The following is a 24,347-nucleotide window of genomic DNA, read 5'->3' on the forward strand; positions in this document are numbered from 1 at the left end:
CGAGTGAGTGAGTGAGCGAGTGTGTGTGAGTGAGTGAGTGCGAGTGAGTGAGTGAGTGAGTGCGTGCGAGTGAGCGAGTGCGTGCATGAGTGAGTGAGTGAGCGAGAGAGTGCGTGCATGAGTGAGTGCGTGAGTGTGAGTGAGTGAATGCGAGCGAGCGAGTGCGTGAGTTAGTGAGTGAGTGCGCGAGCGAGCGTGCGTGCGTGTGTGTGTGTGAGTCACCCATGTGAAGTGTGGCTGATTTCAGTGCTGGTCAGAAGAGGTCCAGATAATAAAGCTGAGCTGGTTCTGCTGGATCATGGGCTGTACGAATACCTCAGTAAAAGGTGAGAACGTGAGGAATAAACACCGGCATCACTGTAATCTGCATGAAACAGACGGTGACCGCAGACTCTGTGTTTGTTTGTCAGTGACAGAGCGGCTCTGTGTCGGCTGTGGAGATCCATAATCCTGCGCGATGTAGCCGGCATGAAGACATATGCAGATCAGCTCGGGGTCAAAGGTAACAGCTTTTTCTCACATACACTACCAGTCAAAAGTTTTTGAACAGTGAGATTTCTAATGTTTTTTAAAGAAGTCTCTTCTGCTCACCAAGCCTGCATTTATTTGATCCAAAATACAATTTTACTATTTAAAATAACTGCTTTCTATGTTAATATATTGTAAAATGTAATTTATTCGTGTGATCCAAGCTGAATTTTCAGCATCATTACTCCAGTCATCAGTGTCACACGATCCTTCAGAAATCATAATAATATGCTGATTTGCTGTTCAATAAACAGTTTTTATTACTACTATCAATATTTAAAACAGTTGAGTAGATTTGTTTCAGGATTCTTTGATGAATAGAAAGATCCAAAGATCAGCATTTATCTGAAATAAAAAGCTGGGGGGGGGATGCTTTAAATTGATCAAAAGTGATGATAAAAACCATTTATAATGTTATAAGAGATTTCTATTTCAGATCAGAATATTAGACTAATTTTGGAAGACTCATGTGACACTGAAGACTGGAGAAATGATGCTGAAAATTCAGCTTTGATCATAGAAATAAATTACATTTTACAATATATTACAATAGAAAACAGTTTTTATAAATTGTAGTAATATTTCACAATTTTGTACTGTATTTTTGATCAAATAAATGCAGCCTTACAGAGCATAAGTCAAAAATATTTTAAAATGTTCCAAACATATGACCCCAAACATAATATAAATAAATCTTAATATAAATTAATATAACAATTTTATCAGTACATTTTTATGCATACAGCTATAAGGAGATGAAAATGTTATCATCTCATTGGTCCGTCCCAGAATACTTTCTCTTCAGTGAGATGCTGCTGCAGCGGCCGATCAACATGTGGGATCTGGGTCTGGGTAACATCCTGACGCGAGAGGAGACGTCCTACATGCGTGACATGGCCATGAACCGCTTTGATAAGATCATGCAGGTGCTGAAGTCCATGCCGCGGCCCATGCTGTTGGTCTTCAGGAACATCAACACCGTCCGCTGCATCAACATCACTCTGGGAGCTCCAGTCGACCGCTACTTCATCATGGCCAAGTGGTAGGAGACACGATTCCCCCTCACCGCTGATCCAGATATCTGTGGATTTATGTCTCCAATACAGCTGAATCGTCTTGAGTTTGAGTATTTGTTTGGATTCTCTTCATCATTTGAGTGAAGTGTGTGTGTGTGTGTGTGTGTTTCAGCGCTGTGCGGGGATGGGGCAGAGCTCAGGCCGACGACACCAGGATGCTGTCTAGACTGTCTGTCTTCCGCTGGGTCTGCTCCTTCTGGGAAAGCATCAAGTTTGAATTCGCTTTAAGGTGATAACGCTAATCAGATTCATTCCATTTTATTTCTTCCCAAATAATACGTTTTTCCATTTCAATTTTTCTGGATTTTGTTTTGATGTGTTGGTAGTCAACTTAATTGTCTAATTAATTAAAATCATAAACCTTATGCAGTTTAACAATTTATCAAATGTTTAACAGAAATTCAATTTTTAGGGCCCTATGTTTTCCATTTATTTTTTCCCCCAAACTTAGTGTTTTTTTTTGTTTTTTTTAATTCCATTTTAGTGGTTTAAAGGGATAGTTCACCCCAAAATGAAAATCCTCTCATCCTTTACTCAACCTCAAGTTGTTTCATAAGTTATTTTCTTTTGTTGAACACAAAATATATTAAAAAAAATAAAAAAGTTGATGGTCCCCATTTACTTCCATTGTATTTTTTGCCCAATACTATGGAAGCAGTTTGGTTTCCCATTTTCATCAAAATATCTTCTTTTGTGTTCCACAGAAAAAAAGAAAATTGAACAGGTTTGGAATAACACGAGGTTAAGTAAATGATGACGGAATTTTCATTTTTGGGTGAACTATCCCTTTAAATAATCAGAAACATGTCATCAGAATACATAAAACATTTAAATAATTTATTTACAATAATAGTGTATGGTTTATTTATTTTTTTACTTTGAAATTCTCTGTTGTCCGTTTTATTTTTTCTGGATTTATGATTTAATACACATTTATTATCAAAAAAATGGTGGTAATCAAACGAAGGCTTAAAACAGTAACAATTTAATGAATTCATTTATAAAATGTAAATAAAAACAACTCCTTGTATTTTTTTCACCAAAGTGCTGCACAACAAAGGTTTGCCGTTAAAATGAAAAAATAAAGTTTTAACATTTTCTTTATTATTGAGTTTGAGATTCTACAGTACAATAAATAGTACTATATATCTGTCAAAATTTCATTAAGTTAAACGGAGTGTTAATTTTTCCAGGTTTGAGGTTCCGTGTAACTGACGAGTTTATGGTGAATTCTGTGACATTCCACGTTATTACTGTAAATTCCATCTTTATGACTGCATTCTGGATTTCATGCTTATTTTCAGCATTGCAGAGATCATTGAACCCTGTGACGCTCATCTCAGCGGCAGATAAAACTAACATCACACATCAATCAAGCGTGCCATTTTAGCCCATTTGTACTGTTTGTGTAATATGCATGAGATGAACTCTCACATTGATTGTGTTCCTCCAGGTCAGAGATGGTGCTCATGAGTGTCACCCGCTCTCTGCTCAAGCTGCTGTCTTACTGCAGTCTCATCACGCTGGACCAGGACGTGTATCAGTATCTGAAATGAAGCATCTCGCACCTCATTATCATCGTCTCTCCTCTGAGCCTCTGGTTTTGCTCAAGATGCGTGTGGCTTTGCACTCAGTGCTGATTGTTCTTGTAAAGGGATAGTTCACCCAAAAATTAAAATTCTGTCATTAATTACTCACCCTCGTGTCGTTCCAAACCCATAAGACCTTCATCTTCAGAACACAAATTAAGATATTTTTGATGAAATCTGAGAGCTCTCTGACCCTGCATAGACAGCAAGGATCCTAACACAATCGAAGCTCAGAAACGTAGCAAGAGATCGTTAAAATAGTAAAATTTCGGTTGAACCACTGGTGTCACATAACGATCTCTTGCTACGTTTCTGAGCTTCGATCGTGTTAGTATTCTTGCTGTCTATGGGAGGGTCAGAAAGCTCTCAGAATGCATAAAAAATATCTTAATTTGTGTTCTGAAGATGAAGGTCTTACGGGTTTGGAACGACAAGAGGGTGAGTAATTAATGACAGAATTTTCATTTGTGGGTGAACTATCCCTTTAAAAGAACAATCAGCACTGAGTGTGAGTTCATTTTTGGGTGAACTAACCCTTTAACGACTTGCTGGTTTGAGCTTGAGCTTCCAGGAACCTCTCACACAACCGCTCTCTCACTGTTGCTTTTCTCTGAAATAAGCACTGGTGAGCTGCATTTCACTGAAAGCCGAGGACTTTTTAATTCAGCTTTTTATCAGTTATGATATTCCGGCATTTAAAAGACTCGTTTCATTCAAGAAGCTGAGCTACGTTCGTTTCTTCTGTAGGCCTCGGTTTGAAACACCAAAACGATTCATGGTTATATTTTCATGGTGGCAATAATAAAACAAATCAGTCTGAACAAAGTAAATAATTATGCTAAAAACATTTTACCTCGTGGGGTTTAGCAATTTCGGTGAATAATAGCAGTTCATATTGCAATGACAAAAACCTTTTTACTAATTATATTTAAAAATTTGGCCATTTTATATTGTATTTGTGGATTTTGGTGATTAATTGGTGATATGCAGTTGGAACAGAGCGGTTTTGCTGTCAAAAATTTATAGACTACTTTTTGTCAGATTGGATAAGTAATCTATAGTGCTATGTATTTTGAATATAAATCACTTATATTGCTGTTTCATTTGTTCATATCACCTGGAGTTTTCAAATCAGAACCAATCAAAAAATCAGCCTATTTTGAAAATGCATCTTATTGAGAATGATTCATCCATGTTTTTTTTTTGCTTTACCTCATTATTTAATCAAACTGTCAAAGCTTTATCTTTTGGTGCAGTATCAGACTTCTGTCTGGTGATGTATGCTGGATTTCTCCAATCATTTTGTCCACTTAAACTCATCCCACTACTATCATCTGTGAGCTTGTATTCATTGAGTCAGAATCATCTGTGATGGAAGTGAAGAATAACGACACTGAAAGCATTGGACTATCAGCATGTTTGTTCTGGATGTCAACATGCAATACATGTAAAAAAAAACAAAAAAAAAAACTTTTTTTTTTTTTTTTACAAAATATTCTAAGAAATGCATTTTTACTGCATTTCCTTCTTTCTGTCAACAAAAAAACAGTATGACAAATTTTAGTTTCTTTTTTTTCTATCAAAACATTGGAATATAAAACAGTGGGCAGAGGATCATGAGCTCTTCAGAAGTGAGCAGTTACTCTGTCGATCTCCAGAAGATCATCCAGGATCTGAAACAAACGGAAAAGCTCATAAAAAGGAAGGAAGATAATTATGAGCATTTCTAGTAGCACTTGAAGGCAGCAGGGTAATGCTTTTTTAAGGTGTCCTTGTTACATGTACTTACTATTATAATAACAATAAATTATGCATAATTACATGCAAGTAAACCTAAACCAAACCCTTACCTTATAGTAAGTACATGTAATATTAATTATTTACTTAGTACTTAAATGTATAATTACACTGTAAACTATGACATCTTAAAATAAAGTGTAACCGGCAGCAGTATTTGTAACTACAGTATGTAAGCAACGTTTTTTTTGTATTTTTTTGGGCCAGGATAATCTTAATGCTTTGGCTTCTTTTGGAACTGTTTTCATTGGCTTTTTCTTTTTCTGAAGCACATTAACTTATATTAAGTTCTTGTTTACTGAACTCTAAAAAAAGAAAAAGCAGGCACTAGGTTCCAGCAGTTTCAAGTACTGCTTAAATCAGGCTATTTGCAGATTTTTTTTTACCTTTTTGTAAGATTACACAAATAAAACTAGACAAAAAAAGTTTGTCAAGACTACAAGCCTACCAAATTAATACCATATGAGCAGGGTAGGGCAATGTCTATGGTAACATATTAAACTCTAAAATTACTGTGTTAAAAAAAAAGTTCAAATACAGGTTTTCACAAAAACATTTTATACAATTTCATAAAAATCTTAGTCTTTAAAAACTAATTTTAAGAAAAGGGAGGAATCAAAAGTATCAATTATATGAATTTAAACATATCTTACTGTCTTGATTCTTTAGATTTTTAGAAGGCATATTAGCTTCTTGTCGATCCACCGGTTCACATTTACAACGGTGTGTTTGCTGCATATGGGTTATTTTTCGCAATTTTAACTTATATTAAGTTCTTGTTTACTGAACTCTAAAAAAGGAAAAAGCAGGCACTAGGTTCCAGCACAGTTTCAAGTACTGCTTAAATCAGGCTATTTGCAGATTTTTTTTTACCTTTTTGTAAGATTACACAAATAAAACTAGACAAAAAAAGTTTGTCAAGACTACAAGCCTACCTAATTAATACCATATGAGCAGGGTAGGGCAATGTCTGTGGTAACATATTAAACTCTAAAATTACTGTGTTAAAAAAAAAGTTCAAATACAGGTTTTCACAAAAACATTTTATACAATTTCATAAAAATCTTAGTCTTTAAAAACTAATTTTAAGAAAAGGGAGGAATCAAAAGTATCAATTATATGAATTTAAACATATCTTACTGTCTTGATTCTTTAGATTTTTAGAAGGCATATTAGCTTCTTGTCGATCCACCGGTTCACATTTACAACGGTGTGTTTGCTGCATATGGGTTATTTTTCGCAATTTTGGCAATTCTCTGCCAGCAGGTGGCGCTTGTAAAACAGCAGAAATACAGCCGTTTCTCTGTGCTTTACACAAAGCAGAGCTGTGCTCATAAACGCTGCTTTATCAGTCATTATAGGAATGATGAAATTAAAATGCCATCGAAACTTTTCTGAAGACAGGCGGTTGGTTCCCTTCAGTGATACACTGATATAAAAACACCCACGCTGTGTTTTGACTGAATAAATATGAGCGCTGCAACTTTCAATTAAATCATTCTCGTCTTTCCGTCCCCATATTTAAAACCTCTTGAAATAATAATAGAGACTCAAATGTATCATTTAAGTCATTTAATTTGATTTAGCTTGATACAACTAAATCGAAGACTTTACGGACACACGGAAAACCTGTTAAATATATCAAATGATTATTCAATATATTTCCTGCATAATTTTATTTCCTCTGGCCTAGCGTGACAGTAAGTATCTTTAGTCCAGCACTCACAATGTCTGCGGTTGTGCCGATCTTCTTGGCCAGTTCGCTTCGCTCCATGGTGCTGAGGTACAGGTACTTGTTCAGCAGCTCTCCATCCAGGATGTTCTTCACCGCGTTCTGCAGCGTCCGCCGATCACAGTGCAGCATCCTGCAGCAGATGCTCACAGAGGCTACAAAGAACTGTAGAAATGTCCCATCTGGCCTGGAAGTATCATGAAAAAGTCTAAAATGGTAAGTTTCGGAAATATTTGGATTTCTGTGAAATGCTCATGTAAAATTTGCATGATAAGAGTCTCATTTGTACAATATTAACTCTGTAAAGCCTGACATGAAATCATAGAAAAATCGGAAATAGAACCGTTTTCTTTAGAGAAAAAAAAAGTGTTTTTGTCGAGTATCATTTTTGATGCATCAGGCTTTTCTGGCTCATATTGTAAGATATAGTGAGAATATGGAGCTCATACTAGAGTAGAACAAAAATGGCATTTATACAGCATAAAGTGCATATAAATATCAGTTGTCACTCTATATCTTCCAATAATGTCATAAGATTAAGTTTTATGATCGAAGCTCTGTAGTTCCAAAACACATAATACAATGCAATTCAATGATGATTGAGAGATGAACAAATAAACGTTTTATCGAAAGACCAATGATTATAAAAAACTAAAAAAAACTATGGATAATCAAATAAACCTAAGTTGCTTCAGTGCAGTAAGTATTCATCTTGAAATATTACTAACAATAAAAAACGTTATTCTTAGATATCCTTTATAAAATCAGGAAAGGTTTCCCCCGCAGAAACACACGTGAACCACAGGCGGAAGGTGAATGTATTTACAATGATAATAAAAGACCTTTTACTTGCAAAAAAGTATAAAGTATGAATTATCAATCAGACGACAATGCATGTAGTAGATTGTGTTCATCAGGTTTTTCAGCAAAGTTTTGTTCATGTTGGTAATTTAGAGGCTTTAGAAATGTGCGTATAAAAAATATGATACTGTAGGCCTTATGGGCTTAAGTAAATCTGTTCCAAAGAAAAAGACAATTCCAGAAATGCACAAATTCCCTGAGATAAAAATGCAAATCTACAACTACTCATGGAAATTCATTGGTCAAAAAGCGTTGAATATCAAAACAACAGAAACTGGGGTAATAAAATGACACAAGCTGAACCGTTGTAAGGTTTCTTTGGTTGATATCACAGGGCTCCAGACTAAAGATGGTGGCACCAGGAGCAGATTTGGTAGCGCTGTGGGGGTATTAAAATTAAAGATCATTTAATCATAAAATGACTTGTTTTGCATTAATAAGTGCAGTTACTAATAATATTACACGTTTATTTCTTGGTAATACACATTTGACAGTAAAGCACTGAGCTTGAGTTGGGAAGCATACCAAATGTACTTCTAATTAACAACAGTAATGTGCAAAATTTTTATATAGAAAATTAATATGGGCTATTTTACTATAGTATTTTATGTAACTGACCGATAACCAGTGATTATAAAAAAGAACACATTATGTGCGATTCAGTAACAAATTGAAGAAAATCTTATTTTTCAAGGCACTTTGTGACTTTTCTTACTTCATTCACAAATAAAACTGACAAAATTTGATTTCTTGATGATTTGATATTTTATAATAGTGATTTTATAATTTCAAAATATAAAGCAAAAAGTACAAATGAATGACTAATAAGCCAATAAGTGCTGCTCTGCTGCCATCTACTGGTTATAGTGGTAATCTTATGGATTTTTTTCTTCCTTTTTTTTCTTTAACACAAGTGTTTGTTAACCACAAAGTATATTTTGGTCATCCCATTAAAAATACTATTTAAATTGGATAATTTTTAGAGCTTTAAAGTTCTGGAAATAGTTGCGTGAAAGCTTGAAAGTCATTGAAACATGCTTGCATTTCTCTCTCAAAAGATTGTACAAACTGAAATGAATAATGTAATAACATTCGACTATTTCTGCCGCAACACCATAGTTATAGTTAGCCTTACTACTACTACTGGTTTTCTACATCAGCGCTGTTTGATCTGTTTATAACGGAGAATTCTGTGTAGAATTTAAATGCATCTCACTAGACCTCGCTAGTGTTGCGAGATCAACACTGGCTCCCGAGTAAATCTGTTCTAAACTCGGATCAGTTTACTTGCACTGCTCTGCGCTCAATTATTGGTCCGAGCTGATAAACGGTCCGCGCTGCGCAGCTCAAATGAGTAGCACGTTTTAGTCGCTTTTGTTTCATTTGCCGTTTGTGCTGTTTCTAGTATGCAGCGCTTATGAGTTGGACAACGCGGTGGTGGCAAAATCGAGTCGCACCGGCAGAAAAAATGGTGGCACTCTGGAGCCCTGCATCAGCAGGCAAGTCAGTACCTGAAGGCCTTTGGGTTAAGCCCCGCGTGATGCGGCAGCATGGTGGTGAGGGCGTTCTGCAGCATCAGCAGTCTGCGGTACGTCTTCTCCTGCATGGGCAGAAGCAGGCCGACGCCACCGTCCAGCGTAGCTGCACACACACAGACAATCAAACTGGGTTCACTAGTTCAGGAATAGAGAAATAATGCTGTTTCATGAACACCCATTAACCACTAGGGTGCAAAGGTGTTCAAAAGAGATACAGCTGAGGAGACCCACCGAACCATGTGATGTGCTTGTTGTCCCAGGTGAGTGCCTTCTTGCTGGCAGGGTCCAGAGTGCCACGGCACGGCATCCTCCAGAAGGCGTTCACATGCGCGCCCACGTTAAAATCGGCTCTCCGCAGCAAACGCATGCCTCCGAAACTCTCTTTGGCTGGAGGCGGTATAATAAAGGACATATGTTTGATATCAGACACTGGGAAAGAGCAAAGTCTCATGGTACTGCAGAAAGAATCAAATACATGACACACCTTCTGGCAGGTACATGTAGGCCGACAGGTTTTTGTCTCTGTCTGAAACTGAGAGAGGGTTTTAGAGGTCAAACCAGTGAGTTCAAAGCGTAAAAACTAATGATGAGACAGAATAAAAGAGTAATGGTGTGCACACCAAACGCAAAGCAAATATTTGCATCGCGTTACTCGCTCTAGTTTACTCGTGGAATGTTTTTTGCATCACTTGCGCAAAAAAAAAAAAAATAAATAAATTCTGATACAACCGGGCGTGTCAAATCGGACAGGTCAATAAACTCTTCGCTGATTGGCTTGTGCGACAATGCATCATGCGAATATTTGCATCACGTTACTCACTCTAGTTTACTCGCGGGGTGTTTTTTGCATTACTCGCACGAATAAAAACAATTAAAAAAAAAATTTCTGACAACTGGGCGTGTCAAACTAGGCGTGTCAATGAGCTCTTCGCTGATTGGTTTGTGCGACAACGCATCTTTTCATGCAAATTTTCCACTCAAATTCAAATTTTTGAACTTGCGTGGAAGACGCGATTGAGGTGTATATCGCACGTTCGCGACAATCACATCGCCCGGCGCAAATTTGCATCTATTCGCGTCTTTGCATTGACTTTGTATGTAATCTTCTCGCGTGAATAATTAAATTCGCTTTCTGTGTGAACACATAATAAGACATTTACCCAGGAAGCCCAGCTGGTTGTTGTCCACCATAAACTCTACGCTGTAAACCTCCCGGGGCCTTGCATCCTATGAAGAAACAAAAAGAGGAATGGAACAACTATATCCAAACTGAACGCATTTTGTGAAGCATGTATGCATTGTAACCTCAAGGTACGCTGGAACAATTTGTGAATCTAAAGTACTCAAATAATAAACAATATTAAACCATGTTAAATTTTGTACGTTAAGCACTCAAGCCAAACAAGAGGGAAAAGAAGATCAAGATTTGAAACCAGTCATAATTGACTATTGTGAAATGACAATCATTTCAGGAGACTGCAAATTGGCAGCAACACAAAATCAAAAATATATCCCTTTAAATCAACTGAATCATAAAGGATTGAGTGTCATTGGCTGATATTTGAGTGCAAACTCTTGGCAGATACCCTGCTGATGAGCGAGAGCGTCTTGCTCTCCTTCTGGTAGCGCAGCAGAGAGATGCTCATCATCACATCAGCGGCGAGGATGAAGTTCTTGATGCTGTGCATCTGATGGATGTAGAGCTGCGTGTCGATGAAGGCCATGCCGGACAGATCATTATCCTTCAGACTCCATAAGAAGATCTGCGCACACACACACTCACATTATACAGAATCAACAGAAAGGTCATTGTGTTTTAAGTGATGAAGCACATTCAAACGTGTGGCGTTTACCTTCTGTCCGATGGCAGACACCAGGTATCCACTGCAGTGACAGAGAGCCGTGACGGGCCCCTTCTGCTCCTTCTCATACAGCACTTTAAACTTGTTCTTGGTGAGGGGCTGACCGGGGTCTGGCACCACCTCAATCACGTCCAGAATCAGGATCTGTCACAGAGAAAACAAATCCAGATCAGACGTCTGATCAACAGAAACAGGTGCCGACATAAAAGAGACCAAAGTTAGGGCTGCACGATCTGGGAGAAAAATCCAATTGTGATTTTCCTGATAAAAACCGAGACGGACCTGAAATGTGATTTTCTAATTACAATAATAATATTAATAATTTAATAAGTTTAATTCTAATTTACTATTAAATAAGTAATATTATTATTATAAATAATAATTACTTTCAAAAAATAATGTATTGTTTTCATTAATAAATTAAAAGTATTGAATGAAATAAGAATTATATTTTATAATATAACGTATTGCCTTTGCTATATTTTATTGTACAATTTTTAAAAAAAGAAAGAAAGAAAAATACAAGTTTGCTGTGCTTATTTGTAGGGCTGCACAATTTAGCAATTATATTTCACAGGTAACATTATTATTAAAAATCATAATAATTATTTTTATTTCTAAATAAAAACATTAAGCAAAATAAGAAATATTACTATTGCAATATTTCACTCTAAAAACAAAAATGTATTCAAGAAAAAAAATATTTTTTACTTTACAGTACAACTGTAAAATTACAATAAGATTTCTGTCTGCCTTAATTTCTTATAATTTATCTTTTTTTTTTTATAGAAAACATGCAGAGAGACCTCAAATTTAAATTGCAGCCGTTGTTATTTGATAATCACACTAAGCCTTGTAGCAAATGCGGTTTTGTTTCAATTAATCAGGGCGTCCTAACTAAAAGCAGTCATGCATGTTGCAGTTTTAAACGTTGTACCTTACAAATGTTTTTAACCCATTTTGCGATTACATGCCCAGTCATATTGCTATTGCTCTCTTTAACTTTTAGTTGTAGAATAAATTGATCGTATGAATCAAATGCACCTGTAAATAGTATTTCTACAATGGCATCACATTGGTAACTAAATGCTACTGAGTGATGATCAAAAAGCTTATTTAATGGATGTATATTAATGTACTTCCACAGTTTCTGCACCGGTCATGAGTGTTGACAGGTGTGTGTAGGTGAAGACTCACTCTTCCTCTGCAGGTGACCTCCTCTCCCTGCATGAGGCACGTGCCCAGGGCCACGTATCCCTTCAGGCCTGACACAGTCTCCTGACTCTTCAGAGCCACCGTCTTCATACACGTCACATGCTCCCACTCCTCCAGATCAATGCTGACACAGACAGATCATCATCATTTACTCATGTCAGTGCCTGCTGTTCATCTTGAAGACATTTTTAAAGGGGTCATGACATGAACTACATTTCCCTTGATCTTTTGATACAGAAGAGGTGTTTGTATGCTTAATACATTCAGCAAGTTCCATCACTTAAAATGTCCTCATCATCAATAAAAAAGCATTTATGTAATAACCCTCAGAAAACAGCTCGTTTTGGATCAGAGGTGCAAGATGACGTTACCCGGGCGCAGCTGTTTGCATAAACGCCGCCTCCAGCGCAAGACATCGACGAATAGTCTTCTTCTCAACATACACTGTAAAAAAAATTCCGTAAAATTTACGGTAAAAAAACAGCAGCTGTGGTTGCCGGAATTTTACCGTAAAAACTACGGTAGGAGAGAGAGAGAGCGCGAAACGAACGAGTGTGACAGTTTCAACAGTTTAAAATCAGCCAAATTCCGTGAAAAAAAAGTGGATTTGGCAACCCTGCATCCAACAGAGTTGCATCCAAAGTGATTTAAATACTTCGCATATTGATAGCAGCTCCCCGATGCGCGGAAATTATATTCAATATTAGAATGTTTGCAAGAACACGCCAGAAATTCAGCGGGAGCGGGATTAGGAAAACAGTCCTGCGCAGGGCTTTAATACAAAAACGCACACAATAAATGGCGACTGTAGAAAGCAAAAGCCAAATCCCGGACATTTTGGGCGATTTAGCAATCCCAGCCAGATGCATTTTTTAGGTCCAAAAAGAGAAAAAAGTCAGGAGAAAAGAGGACGTATGGTCACCCTACGTAACCGAGACGTTCCCTATCACGTCAGTCACTTTGACGTTGTCGAATTACAGACACTAAGGGTCCTTATATTAAACACCACAACCACCGGAACTGTGTTACGAGATTCAGCGGTGCATGAACATTACAGAGAACCCTACTTAAAGGACCTGCTGCTTAAAACAGTTCGTTTTAGACAGAGGGTCAAAATGAGGGTTGAAAATAGGGCTGCACGATTAATCGCATGCGATATTTAACGCGCATCTTGCTTTTTAGCAACATCATATGACCCCTTTAAAGGTGTGGTATGTAAAATTGACCGCTAGTGGTTGTAACGGGTACTGCAGCACAAATTCAAAATACGCCCTCCTCAGACTCAACGCTCATGCGGGTTGCCAGATTGAGGATAGGCTTTACACTGTAAGTTGTTGAGTATATACAGTGCATTCAGAAAGTATTCAGACCCCCTTCACTTTTTTCAATTTTGTTATGTTGCAGCCTGATACTACAATTGTTTAAATTATTCTTCTTTTTTTCCTCATTAATCTACACTTAGTACCTGATAATGAGAAAGGGAAAACAGAATTTTTGAAATGTCTGTAAATTTATTTGTTAAATAAAGTTTATAAATAAAGTTTTTCAGTTAAACTGAAAAATCACATTTACCAAGTATTCAGACCCTTTGCAACAACACTTTTTTTTAATTAGAATTATGGAGGCCACTGTGCTCTTGGGAACCTTCATTGCAGCAGAATTTTTTTTTGTAGCTATATAAATATAAATGTAATGTGTCTGTCTGTGTGTGTGTGTTTGTGTGTGTGAGTGTGTGTGTTCAATTTTGTTATGTTGCAGCCTGATACTACAATTATTTAAATTCATTTTTTTTCTTATTAATCTACGCTCTGTACCTCATAATGACAAAGTCTGTAAATGTCTGTACATTTATTAAAAAAAAAAAAAACTGAAATATCACATTTACACAAGTATTCAGACCCGTTACTCAGTACTTAGTTGAAGCACCTTTGGCAGCAATTACAGCCTCGAGTCTTTCTGGGCATGACGCAACAAGCGTTGCACACCTGGATTGGGGGATTTTCTGCCATTCTTCTTTGCAAATCCTCTCAAGCTCGGTCAGGATGGATGGGGACCATCGGTGGACAGACAGTGTAGATTAATGAGAGAAAAAAAATGAATTTAAAATTGTAGTATCAGGTTGCAACATGACAAAATTGAAAAAAGTGAAGTGGGTCTGAATACTTTTTGAATCCACTGTATATTTGCGTTGTAATATTCTTCTGGTCATAGAGCAGTTTAGATGGATGCCGCCGTTTTTTAGGTCGGGTAGAATCTGCGATCTCTGACCGTTTTCGTTTGCTGGCTTCCAAGGCTGCAATATGCTGCATTTTCCGCCAACTGTCAACCCGGGGTGTTGAATTACTATTGGGTAAACTGGCAGTGGGCGGAGTCACACAGACCGAAACAAAAACAGACATTCCGACACAGAACACATTTCAAAGTAGAATAACTAGCTGTAGCATTGAAAGACGTGATTTTAATATCATCAGATAAATACATTTCAGTTTTCAAACCAAGTCACAGACAGACGTACCCCAGAGTATCCCGAGATGTCCTGGAAGTATCTGAATCTGGCCACTCGACCTTTGACCCCAGAGTCTCCTCTCCCTGACCATCAGGCTTCTTGTCCTTCCTCATTTTTGACTTCTTCTCTCTGAAGTTAATGTTATGAGGCATCTGACAGGAAGAAAACACAGCCACCACTCACCATCACTCAAACATCACTAGAGTAAACGTCCTGCGGAGAGTATTTAGTGTCAGTTTGTACCTTCTTGAAGCGCACTTTCAGGTTGCTCTGAGCCTGCAGCTGGTCGTAGGGAAAGGCCTCATAGATGAGAAGCTCTTGATCAACATGTTCCTGTTGACAAATACAGTCAAATACACAACATTAAACCTCTATTCGTCCAGAAGAGCAGGGAGGCTCCTGTGATTCACTCACCAGCAGGTAAGGACGGCTGTGGTTGTAGCCTAAAGACACGAGAGCAACTTCTTTGACCAATGGGATTTCTCCCTGCCTCATCACTTCCTCCTTTTTGAGCTTGCCTTGAGTAGCCAACTGGCTAGCAGAGCTGTCGACCAAAACACGCTGACCAACAGGGAAGTTTTTCACCAGGAAAACCAGGCGCCAGTCAGGAAGCTGGTAGATCTGATTTCATTTTTAATGAACAATAACATCAGATTATGTTTTACATACGCTCTACGGAAGCTTATGACATGAGCTGAATAACCAAACAGCCCCTAATGAATAAGATTAGTCACATAAATGATCTGTTGATAAGGCATGCATTCGTACTGAACAAATCTATATACTTCATAAAGGTAGTTCAGGGATAGTTTTGAATGAACTAAGGCTCTACAAAGGATGACAGGCTTCTAACTTTTGGGTAAATTATATAGGTTTTAGAATCATACAAAGGGAATTATAATTATTACATTAAAAATTACAGTACTTGGTAAAAGTTTAAAAATATTATGATTTTTAAATGTTTTAATGAAGTCTCACCGAGGCTGCATTTATGTGCTCAAAAATACAGTAAAAAGAGTAATATTGTGAAATTTTATTACAATTTAAAACAACCGTTTTCTATGTGAATATATTGTAAAATGTCATTTTTTTCCTGTGAAGCAAAGCTGAATTTTCAGCATCACTACTTCAGTCTTCAGTGTCACATGGTCCTTATTTAATACTGTAATATTATTGCACAATTTTAGTGTTTTTACTGTGTTTTTGATCAAATAAATGTAGCCTTGGCGAGCAGAAGAAACTTTATTAAAATGTTTAAAAATCATAATGTTGCCAAACATTTGACAAGTAGTGTATAAGTACAAATAAATACAAATATATATAAAAAAAACAAACATTTTAATACTTAATAGTAAGTTAGTAACATACATCCTTTCAACCACAAATGCACCCAAAATCCAAGCAGCTCTTTCAAGGAAATCTCAGTAAGTCAGTGTCTATGTTCGTCACCTCCATGACTCCGTTCTCTCTGACCAGCAGGCACCAGTGTGACGGCTCCTGTCTGCCCTCTCTTCCTGTCTGAGTGGAGTTCAGTGCTGCAGAGCTGCGGCTGGGCTCCTCTTTACTGGGGCTGCTCAGAGGGTTCGACTCCCCATACAGCATCTCCTCCTCATCATCCACCGCATTACTGAAGAAGAACAGTCATTATGAGAAAATGAGACGAGCTGCAAATAAGAGCATTTGAGTGTCATTACCTGATGTCCTGGATGATGGTCTCTGTATCTGACTGGGCTCTGATGGCAGTTTCCTCTTTGGCCAGGAAGCTGACCTTGTTCTCAGTTGTGAACATGCCACTGACGTCACGATAAGCGCATAACGTAATAATACGGGATTGCTGCAAAAACAAAACATTGAGAACACTTTAAAAGGTATTCAACAATAAAAACATACTGCATTTCAGGAAAGAGAATCTAATGAGAATCCCCACAAGAGAAAAATGGGATTTTCAAAAAACTCAGACCCAATAGGTTGATGTGTTTAATTTTCATGAAAATAATGCCACAATACAAAAAAAAAAAAAAGTCTTCTGTCCTAAAAATATGATTCATAGTCTTTACTTGCTTTAGATTTTGTGCTAAAATACAACCTAGATGTTTTTCATGAGATTCAGCAAAAAATAATACTACTGTTCAAAAAGTCAGTTAAGATTTTTTTCTTTTAAGAAATTAATATTTTAATTTTATTTTAAGCAAGGATGCTTTAAATTGATCAAGAGTGACAGTAAAAACATTTATAATGTTACAAAAGATTGATATTTAAAATAAATGCTGTTTTTTGAAGTTTGTATTCATCAAACACTGTTTCAACAAAAATATTCAGCAGCACAACTGATTTTAAACATTGATAATAATAATAAATGTTTTTTTGAGCAGAAAATCTGCATAATTTAAGGATTTCTGAAGGATCATGTGACACTGAAGACTGGAGTAATGCTGCTGAAAATTCAGCTTTGATCACAGCAATAAATTACATTTTAACATATATTCACATAGAAAACAGCTATTTTAAAGTGTAATATTTCATGATATTAATATTTTTATAAACAATAATAAAACAAATGCAGCCTTGGTGAGCATAAAAGACTGAGTAAGAAAAGAGTGATTTTCTTACTCAGTATTTTGTCGTTTTTCAGTAAAAAAATATCTAAAACAATTTACTTGAAATGCAAACTGACGCAAGTCATTATTTTTTTTTTTTTTCGAAATTAAGATAAAAATGTAATGAGTTTACACTTAAAACCAGAAAAAAAAAATCATCAGAGACTTCTTTCAAAAGCAAACGTTTGGCCAGTAATGTACATGAGGTCTGTATGGACTGACCGTGTGGATCTGTGGTTTCTGCAGTGCCAGGCGGTGGCTCTTCCCCATGTACGAGTCGCTCTTCAGCACAAACATGGTGACCACTCCCTCAGCTGTCATGATGATCATGTATGGATCGGCCACAGAGCAGTGCACTATGGAAGAGCCCAAGTCCACAGGGATAAAGTGGAGCTGCGTCACTGAGAGCAAGAAGAGAAGAGACCAGATGAGACACCAGATCCATCCATCATACAAACACACTGATTTGGGCCCCTCACCTCCCTCTAGCAGTCTGATGCCCATAGGAGACACCTGGATGATGTATTTATTGTCTCCGATGTTGCCCGCATACACAGTGGGACCCAAATCTCCTGACCCATCTGCAGGATCTAAACACACCACAAGAGCAATGAATCACTGGAAGAGTGAATGTGTCCTCAAAAATGTCATGACAATAAACTGCCTCAAAAAAAGCACTGTGACTGGTTGAAGAGTGGACAGTGAGCTCACATGAGAAAGCAGTAATGGGAATATCTAGCTGCCTGGAATGACATACTAGCATGCTGCTTACTATATAGTATATATATACTGCCTAGTAGACATGTGCCGGTATTCGGTAATGCGATATATCACGGTAATGAACATGCACGATACTGTTATCATGGGCACTTAAAAATACTGTGAATAATTATTTAGCCTAATACAAATCATTCCGATTTTTTGAATGCATTTTAAGAATACTTTTCCCATCAACTGGTCACAATGCACAACACCGCTGTATGCTGCGTCAAAGACACATAAGCATGACATCTGACAGCAGATGGCGCTGAACAGCAGAAATGCAGCTGTTACCCCGGAAACCCTGGAAACAAAGCAGCTGCGCTACTTTCTGAAACGTGTTTAAATGATTTAAACAGCCATTCTGATTTTTGTATTCGCTATGGTGTTCATCACAGCGCCAAATACTTAAATATTTAGACTTAATAGGCTATTTATTTTCATTACATTTTAATCTGTACTACATCATGCCCTAGATATTGTTTGAAAATATTCTGATTCTTTATTGTTTGGTCACACTTTACATTAAGCCTCCATTAGTTAACATTATTAATTAATTAGTTAACATAAACTGCCAATGAAAAATTCTTCTAAACAGTCATTAATCTTTTGCAATTTTAAAATTGAATAGCACGTTGTTAAAATCAAAAGTTGTAACGGTATTATTTAATGGACCTGAGCTAACATGAACTAACGGTTGTATTTTTTAACAAAGATTAATAACTTCTGCAGCAAATGTAGCTATTGCTCATTATTAATGTTAAAGGTGCCATAGAATGGAAAACTGTATTTACTTTGGCATAGTTGAATAATAACAGTTCTGTACATGGAAATGACATACTGTGAGCCTCAAACACCATTGTTTCCTCCTTCTTATGTAAATCTCGTGCATGCAAAAGACCACTGAAAAATAGGCGAATCAGAACATAACACCGACTGTGACGTTACAGTCGGGATCACTAATAGTTACGCCCCCAACATTTGCATATACCCGCCCATGCACGTGCGATCGCAAATCTCGAAAGTGAAAGTAAAACGATCATGCTTTCGAAAGCAGTTTCAATGCCCCGTATATTAATAGCGGCTCCCTGATTTCCGCATTTTATATACAGTATAATTACCCAACGATATAACTGTGAGAGATAGTATTGAAATATATATTTTCCCCGTGTTTCCTTCCTGCTGTGTGAGCTACTGAAATGAGCCGCACTGTGAAACAGCCAATCAGAGCAGAGCTCAACATTGAGCCACACTGAGCAGAGCTCAGCATTATTATTCATGATCCTTCCAAATAAGGTAAAAACTGACCATTTCATTCTAGGGACAAATCCTAGGGTTGTATATGGACATATAAAACCGTTTCTGCAGATTTTTTGCCCTTACCTAAGCCACATACCTTCTATGTAGATATCAGAGAACAATTTAAAATATTGTATCAATGCATTCTATGGCACCTTTAATGCATTAACTAAGGTTAACTAACGAGATCTTATTGTAAAGTGTTACCTATTGGTCTTTACAATTCTTTTGCACTTTAATCTGTGTGAAATTTTTTACTTTATACATTTTTTTGTGTATTGCTTTATTGTATTTAAATGTTCAGTTCTTTGAAAGTTATTAAACCTGTTATATGACAACCCTTTTTGCAACTAAATTTCAATATCGTGATAATACCGTATACGTGACAAAAGCATTAGCAATTAATCGCAACATGAAAATTTGATACCGTCATATGCCTACTGCCTAGTAGTATGTTATACATAATACAGCTTTTGATTACCATGGTGGAGTCCTCTCTGCTGAGGATGAGGAAGCCGTGTTTGTTCTTGTCATCCTCTACTGTGGGCTCGCGCTTCTCCTCCTCAGGACCCTCGCCATCGCCCTCTGGTGGAGACTACAGAGATTCAAAGTTAAGCAGAATTATGGGTTATTTATCTTTGCATTTATCTGCATTAAAAATAAAAGACTTTACAAAGATGACTGTAACATAAATCACCTTCTCAGGTTTCTCCTCGCAGTGTATGACTGTCCACATGTCTGATACTTTTCTATAGAACAGCCAAATAAATGCTTCATTACCACAAATTTAATATAATTTCAGTAACAATAGTTGACCTATATGGACTTTTCACCTGCCAGTGGCCAATATACATGTGAGACATATTATAAATATACATATATACACAAAGCCAATACTGCAAATAGCGATTTCCTTACTCAGTAATTTTGTCTTGCTTCCCAGTGAAAATATCTAAAAATTCCTAATCCTTTTTTTTTGGTTACATTTTATTTTAAGGTCCAGTTCTCACTATTAACTATGACTTCTGCCTCTATAAATTTTAATAGCCTCTATTACTGCTAATTAATAGCTAATAAGGTAGTTGTTAAGTTTATGGGGTTAAGGGATCTAAAATATGGTCATGCAGAATAAGGCATTAATATGTGCATTATAAGTACTAATAAACAGCCAATATGCTAGTAATATGCATGCTAATAAGCAAGTAGTTGCTAGTGAGAATTGGTCCTTATACTAAAGTGTTTTTTAGAAATGTATTAAAATTAAGTGAGTTTACATTTAAAACCAGAAAACAATAACTACAAACAGGGTAGGAAAAAAAAAACTGGATGAACTCAATTTAAAAGGAAAACAAAAGTTTTTTTCCCCTTTTAAATTGAGTTTATATATCTTACACCTCATATCTTAAGCTAATTGAGGAGAATACATACACAATGCAATTAAAGAAACATTTATTTGAAATCCACTAAAAACTAGAATAATTCATTATCCACTGAATGTGCTGTTGGTAGATACGAGAATTAGCACAATGGGAAGTTAATGCTTTTGTTGATCAGCCAAGCATCAAACACAATAACTGGGTAATGTTGATCATTTTGGAATGGCCAATTATTTGCATATTTAAATGATAAAACCAGTAGGATTCCTCACAACAGGGCAATACTAAGAACATGTAAAAAAAAAAAAAATATATATATTTTTTTTTAAAAACTACACCAAACTAAAGTAATACTTAAAATCACTTCACTCATGTTGAAACTGGCATGACTGACAAAAACCCAGTTTACATTTATTCACACCAGAAACATGTGCTGTTGTGATGCCATTCCTGACAGAAAGGAAACTGTGATCTGTGCCTGTAGAGCAAGCAGATTCATGTCATATTCACACCTGATATTATCATCGGTCTCATGTGATCCCATCAAAACTACTCAGATGAGACCGATCACCATTTTCATTCCTTATTACGTTAGAATAACGTCATTAAAACTACGCAACTGGAATTTTGTTTTAAACAAATTTAAAAAAAAAAATTCTTCTTTAAAGTTGTCACCTTTTCAAAATTCCAGCTTTTGAATATTAACTTAACTGACTTCACGAGGTGCATACAGGGATGTTTTCTGGAACTAATTCACAATTAAAATCAAACCACCTGAGACGCATGTCAACACCAGGTGTAAATAGAGCCTCGGGTTCATAATGAACACATAACACTAGCGTCATGCATCCTCTGAGTGAAATGCATGAGCAGCGTGTCTCTGCTGTATCTCGGGTGTTTTAAAGGCCTCTCCAACCATCTCTGAGGCAGCCCTGGTAAAGCCCAGACGTCACTGTAGCACCCGCAGCGGCCTGCAGCAGACGAGCCTCACCGCCGCAGAACCGCGAGCTGTGCACCTTTACTTCAAACAGACCCAGCTGCGATGCATGCGCAGACATGCAGGAATGCAATGCCTGTCCACAAGCACAGGAGGTACAGTGTCACAGATAATCATACCTGCAGTACAGAGAGCGCTCCGTTCTTGCCGAATCCCGAGCCCACCACCACCTCCAGATCCGGCTCTGGGTTAGTCTGAAACTGATGACGGAAGAACTGATAGTGCATCACAATTAATCAGAAACAAATAGTTTCACAAAACCAACTGTTAATGGAACTAATCATGTCTTTTCTTTTGTCATGCTGTATCTCAGGGTTACCAGAAAATACCTCACTATCTTAACTGCAAAAGAGAGCTGCAGAAATTATGTATTTTTTTTGGGGCCAAAACCCAGAAACAAGTTCGTATTTTAGCACTTCTGGCTCCATCGTTCTCAAGTCAATGGGTTTTTGAATGGGTTTGTTGTGAACACAAGCTCATGATATTTTCACATTTAATTCTACAACATAAAATACATCAGTAATACGTCCTTGTGATTTTTTTTTTTAAAGCTTTCACTTGTCTTGAAAAAGGTGGTTGATAACAAGTGTCTAAAGGTGACTTCAGAGGACTTTAAACATCCTCACACTGAACAGATAAACTCCTCTGATCATTAGTTACTTTCACAGCCTCATCCGGTTTATAATCACACTCTTGCAAATTATCCTGACTCAAACCTACAGGGAAAATGTTTTTAAATAACGACTGAAAGAGTTGTCAGGGAAAATATTTTTAAATAACGACTGAAAGAGTTGTCAGAAGCTCAGTGATGATGGCACTGAAGTCATGTGACCATGGTGTACTTCGTTTATAACCTATGTTTAGCTTTTTACTTCTGCTGATTGCTTTTAGGCTTCAGAATTCATACAAATTCTGTTAATTTGTGAAGATTATCATGATGAACGAAACATGTATGAATTACAAGCTCTTGTTGGTCACAGAGCTATTGGGTTTAGTACAGAGATGCAAACTTTTACGTTGGCCTACTAAAAAACTGTAGGGAAAGTAAGAGGTACCTCTTCAGACAGGAAGGCCGGTTCTCCCATGGAGGTGCTGACACAGGGTCCTATGTTCAGTATGCTGTCACAAACCTGGACATAAACATCAAATCTAGATTAATACATGTGTTTCATACAGGCAGCATCACTGGAAATGTACACCTGTGGTATTTTGTAAATGAAATATGCTACTGAGATCAGATTAGATAAGACCTCACCTCAAACGAGTATGTAGCCAGCTGAGTGCCTGACTGAGCCTCACTCCCGTACACCTCGATTTCATCAAGCTCGTCAGGCAGACTGGCCTTACCTGAACACAGCAACACGCACATATATACACAACACAACAGCACAGATATCTGAACCTCGTTCAACACTGCCATTAATAACACCACCTGCCCAGTTAGCCATGGCATCCACACGCTTCTTATTCGGAGGCTCTTCCTGGAAGATAGAGGCATTCGAGATGAGTAAGAAGCTTCAGATCCTTCTCACAAAAGATTTTATGAGCTTAAAAGAGACATTTAATGATATATTTCATCACTGGCTGGATCTCAGCTTTAGGAAAGATGGGCTAAAGTTTATATTTAATAAGATCACAGATCATTTCACTCTAATCTTAACTGTTTATGCAATACCGGCATTGTGCAAAAAGAGAATTGGACAAACTACTGCTGTAGCTTATATGCGTTCATTCCCTTCAGATAAAGAAGTGTGCTTAATTGTATAAAGTGCACACTTGTAGTGTACTTCAAACACTCCACAAAAGTATATAGATTTTTTACTATTAATGAAATAAAAGGTCACTTAAGTGCACTTAAAGAAAGTTCACTTTCATGAGTGTTTAACACACTTAAGTAGAGTTTTAAAAAGTGCACTTTGAAATAGAGTAAAATTAAACATTTTACTTTAACAGTGCATTTTAAATTATGTTTTCATACTCTTTTGTCATGCTTTAAATAAGTGCTCTTATTTTGATGTGTTGACTAACATACTAAAGCACATGAAAAGATTTCAAGACTTTTAACTGTGGTGTGATGTATTACATTTAAAGTGAACATTTAAATTGCATCTTTATCATTCCAGGTATGCAATTACAAAGATGTTTAAATACATGGCATAGAAATTTTAGTAGAAATGACATTAAAAGCATATTTAGTTTACCATACATGCTTGACAGTAAATTCAGGAGAACTTTAACCATAATTCAAAGACAACAGAATTATGAAATTACATATAAAGATGTGCAAGTACTACTTAAGTGGGTCAAAAAAGCACTTAAGTTCAGCTAAATAAATAAATACTATAATATGTCCATTTAAGTGAAATCTAATCCAATAACATGCAATGAACCGTCTGAAATTACAATAGTCTGTTCTTCTAAAGTATATTATTTCCACAATAAGTCTTTTTAAAAGTATGCTGAAGTGTACGCTTGAGGTATTCGGCTAATCACAATGCACTGGATAGCTGGCCAATCACAGCACACCTCGCTTTTTCAGACCGATGAGCTTTGTAAAAATCGGCGCGTTTCAGAAAGGCGGGGCATAGAGGAGCAACAATAATGTACAGTATGTG

The 24,347-nt window shown here is 36.8% G+C and overlaps 2 protein-coding genes across 3 annotated transcripts in view; one reads left to right on the forward strand and one right to left on the reverse strand.

The window, feature by feature from the left end:
• adck5 (aarF domain containing kinase 5) overlaps positions 1-3,312 on the forward strand; it is a 12,611-nt gene extending 9,299 nt beyond the window's left edge. For both annotated transcript variants that reach the window (XM_016466220.1, XM_016466221.1), the window contains 5 exons: positions 248-326; positions 411-502; positions 1,318-1,570; positions 1,717-1,833; positions 3,058-3,312. In XM_016466220.1, coding sequence (XP_016321706.1) covers positions 248-326; positions 411-502; positions 1,318-1,570; positions 1,717-1,833; positions 3,058-3,160 — 644 coding nt within the window. In that variant the 3' untranslated portion in view covers positions 3,161-3,312. The remainder of the gene's footprint in view (positions 1-247; positions 327-410; positions 503-1,317; positions 1,571-1,716; positions 1,834-3,057) is intronic.
• Positions 3,313-4,781: 1,469 nt separating this feature from the next.
• LOC107672821 (cleavage and polyadenylation specificity factor subunit 1-like) lies at positions 4,782-23,413 on the reverse strand. Its single transcript, XM_016466187.1, has 22 exons — positions 23,408-23,413; positions 23,165-23,213; positions 22,988-23,079; positions 22,788-22,862; positions 21,852-21,932; positions 19,828-19,954; positions 17,781-17,891; positions 17,524-17,702; positions 16,399-16,538; positions 16,154-16,331; positions 15,119-15,325; positions 14,948-15,037; positions 14,714-14,856; positions 12,181-12,322; positions 10,975-11,127; positions 10,708-10,884; positions 10,282-10,348; positions 9,606-9,653; positions 9,353-9,508; positions 9,095-9,224; positions 6,717-6,909; positions 4,782-4,866 (listed from the first exon to the last, which is right to left on the reverse strand). Exons 1-22 carry the CDS (start codon positions 23,411-23,413, stop codon positions 4,819-4,821), a joined length of 2,592 nt encoding a protein of 863 aa, XP_016321673.1. The 3' UTR covers positions 4,782-4,818.
• Positions 23,414-24,347: the final 934 nt, after the last annotated feature.

Source organism: Sinocyclocheilus anshuiensis, unplaced genomic scaffold (genome assembly GCF_001515605.1).
Source record: "Sinocyclocheilus anshuiensis isolate Anshui unplaced genomic scaffold, SAMN03320099.WGS_v1.1 scaffold132, whole genome shotgun sequence".
Lineage (NCBI taxonomy): Eukaryota > Metazoa > Chordata > Actinopteri > Cypriniformes > Cyprinidae > Sinocyclocheilus > Sinocyclocheilus anshuiensis.

What these genes read in the sequence shown, in the direction of transcription:
- LOC107672821 (XM_016466187.1), bottom strand. An exon ending in CACCATGGTAATCAAAAGCT is followed by an intron (nt 17,892 to 19,827) that starts GTATTATGTATA and finishes TGGTGTGTTTAG; the next exon opens with ATCCTGCAGATGGGTCAGGA. An exon ending in ACATCTCGGGATACTCTGGG is followed by an intron (nt 12,323 to 14,713) that starts GTACGTCTGTCT and finishes TGTCTGTGTCAG; the next exon opens with CATTGATCTGGAGGAGTGGG.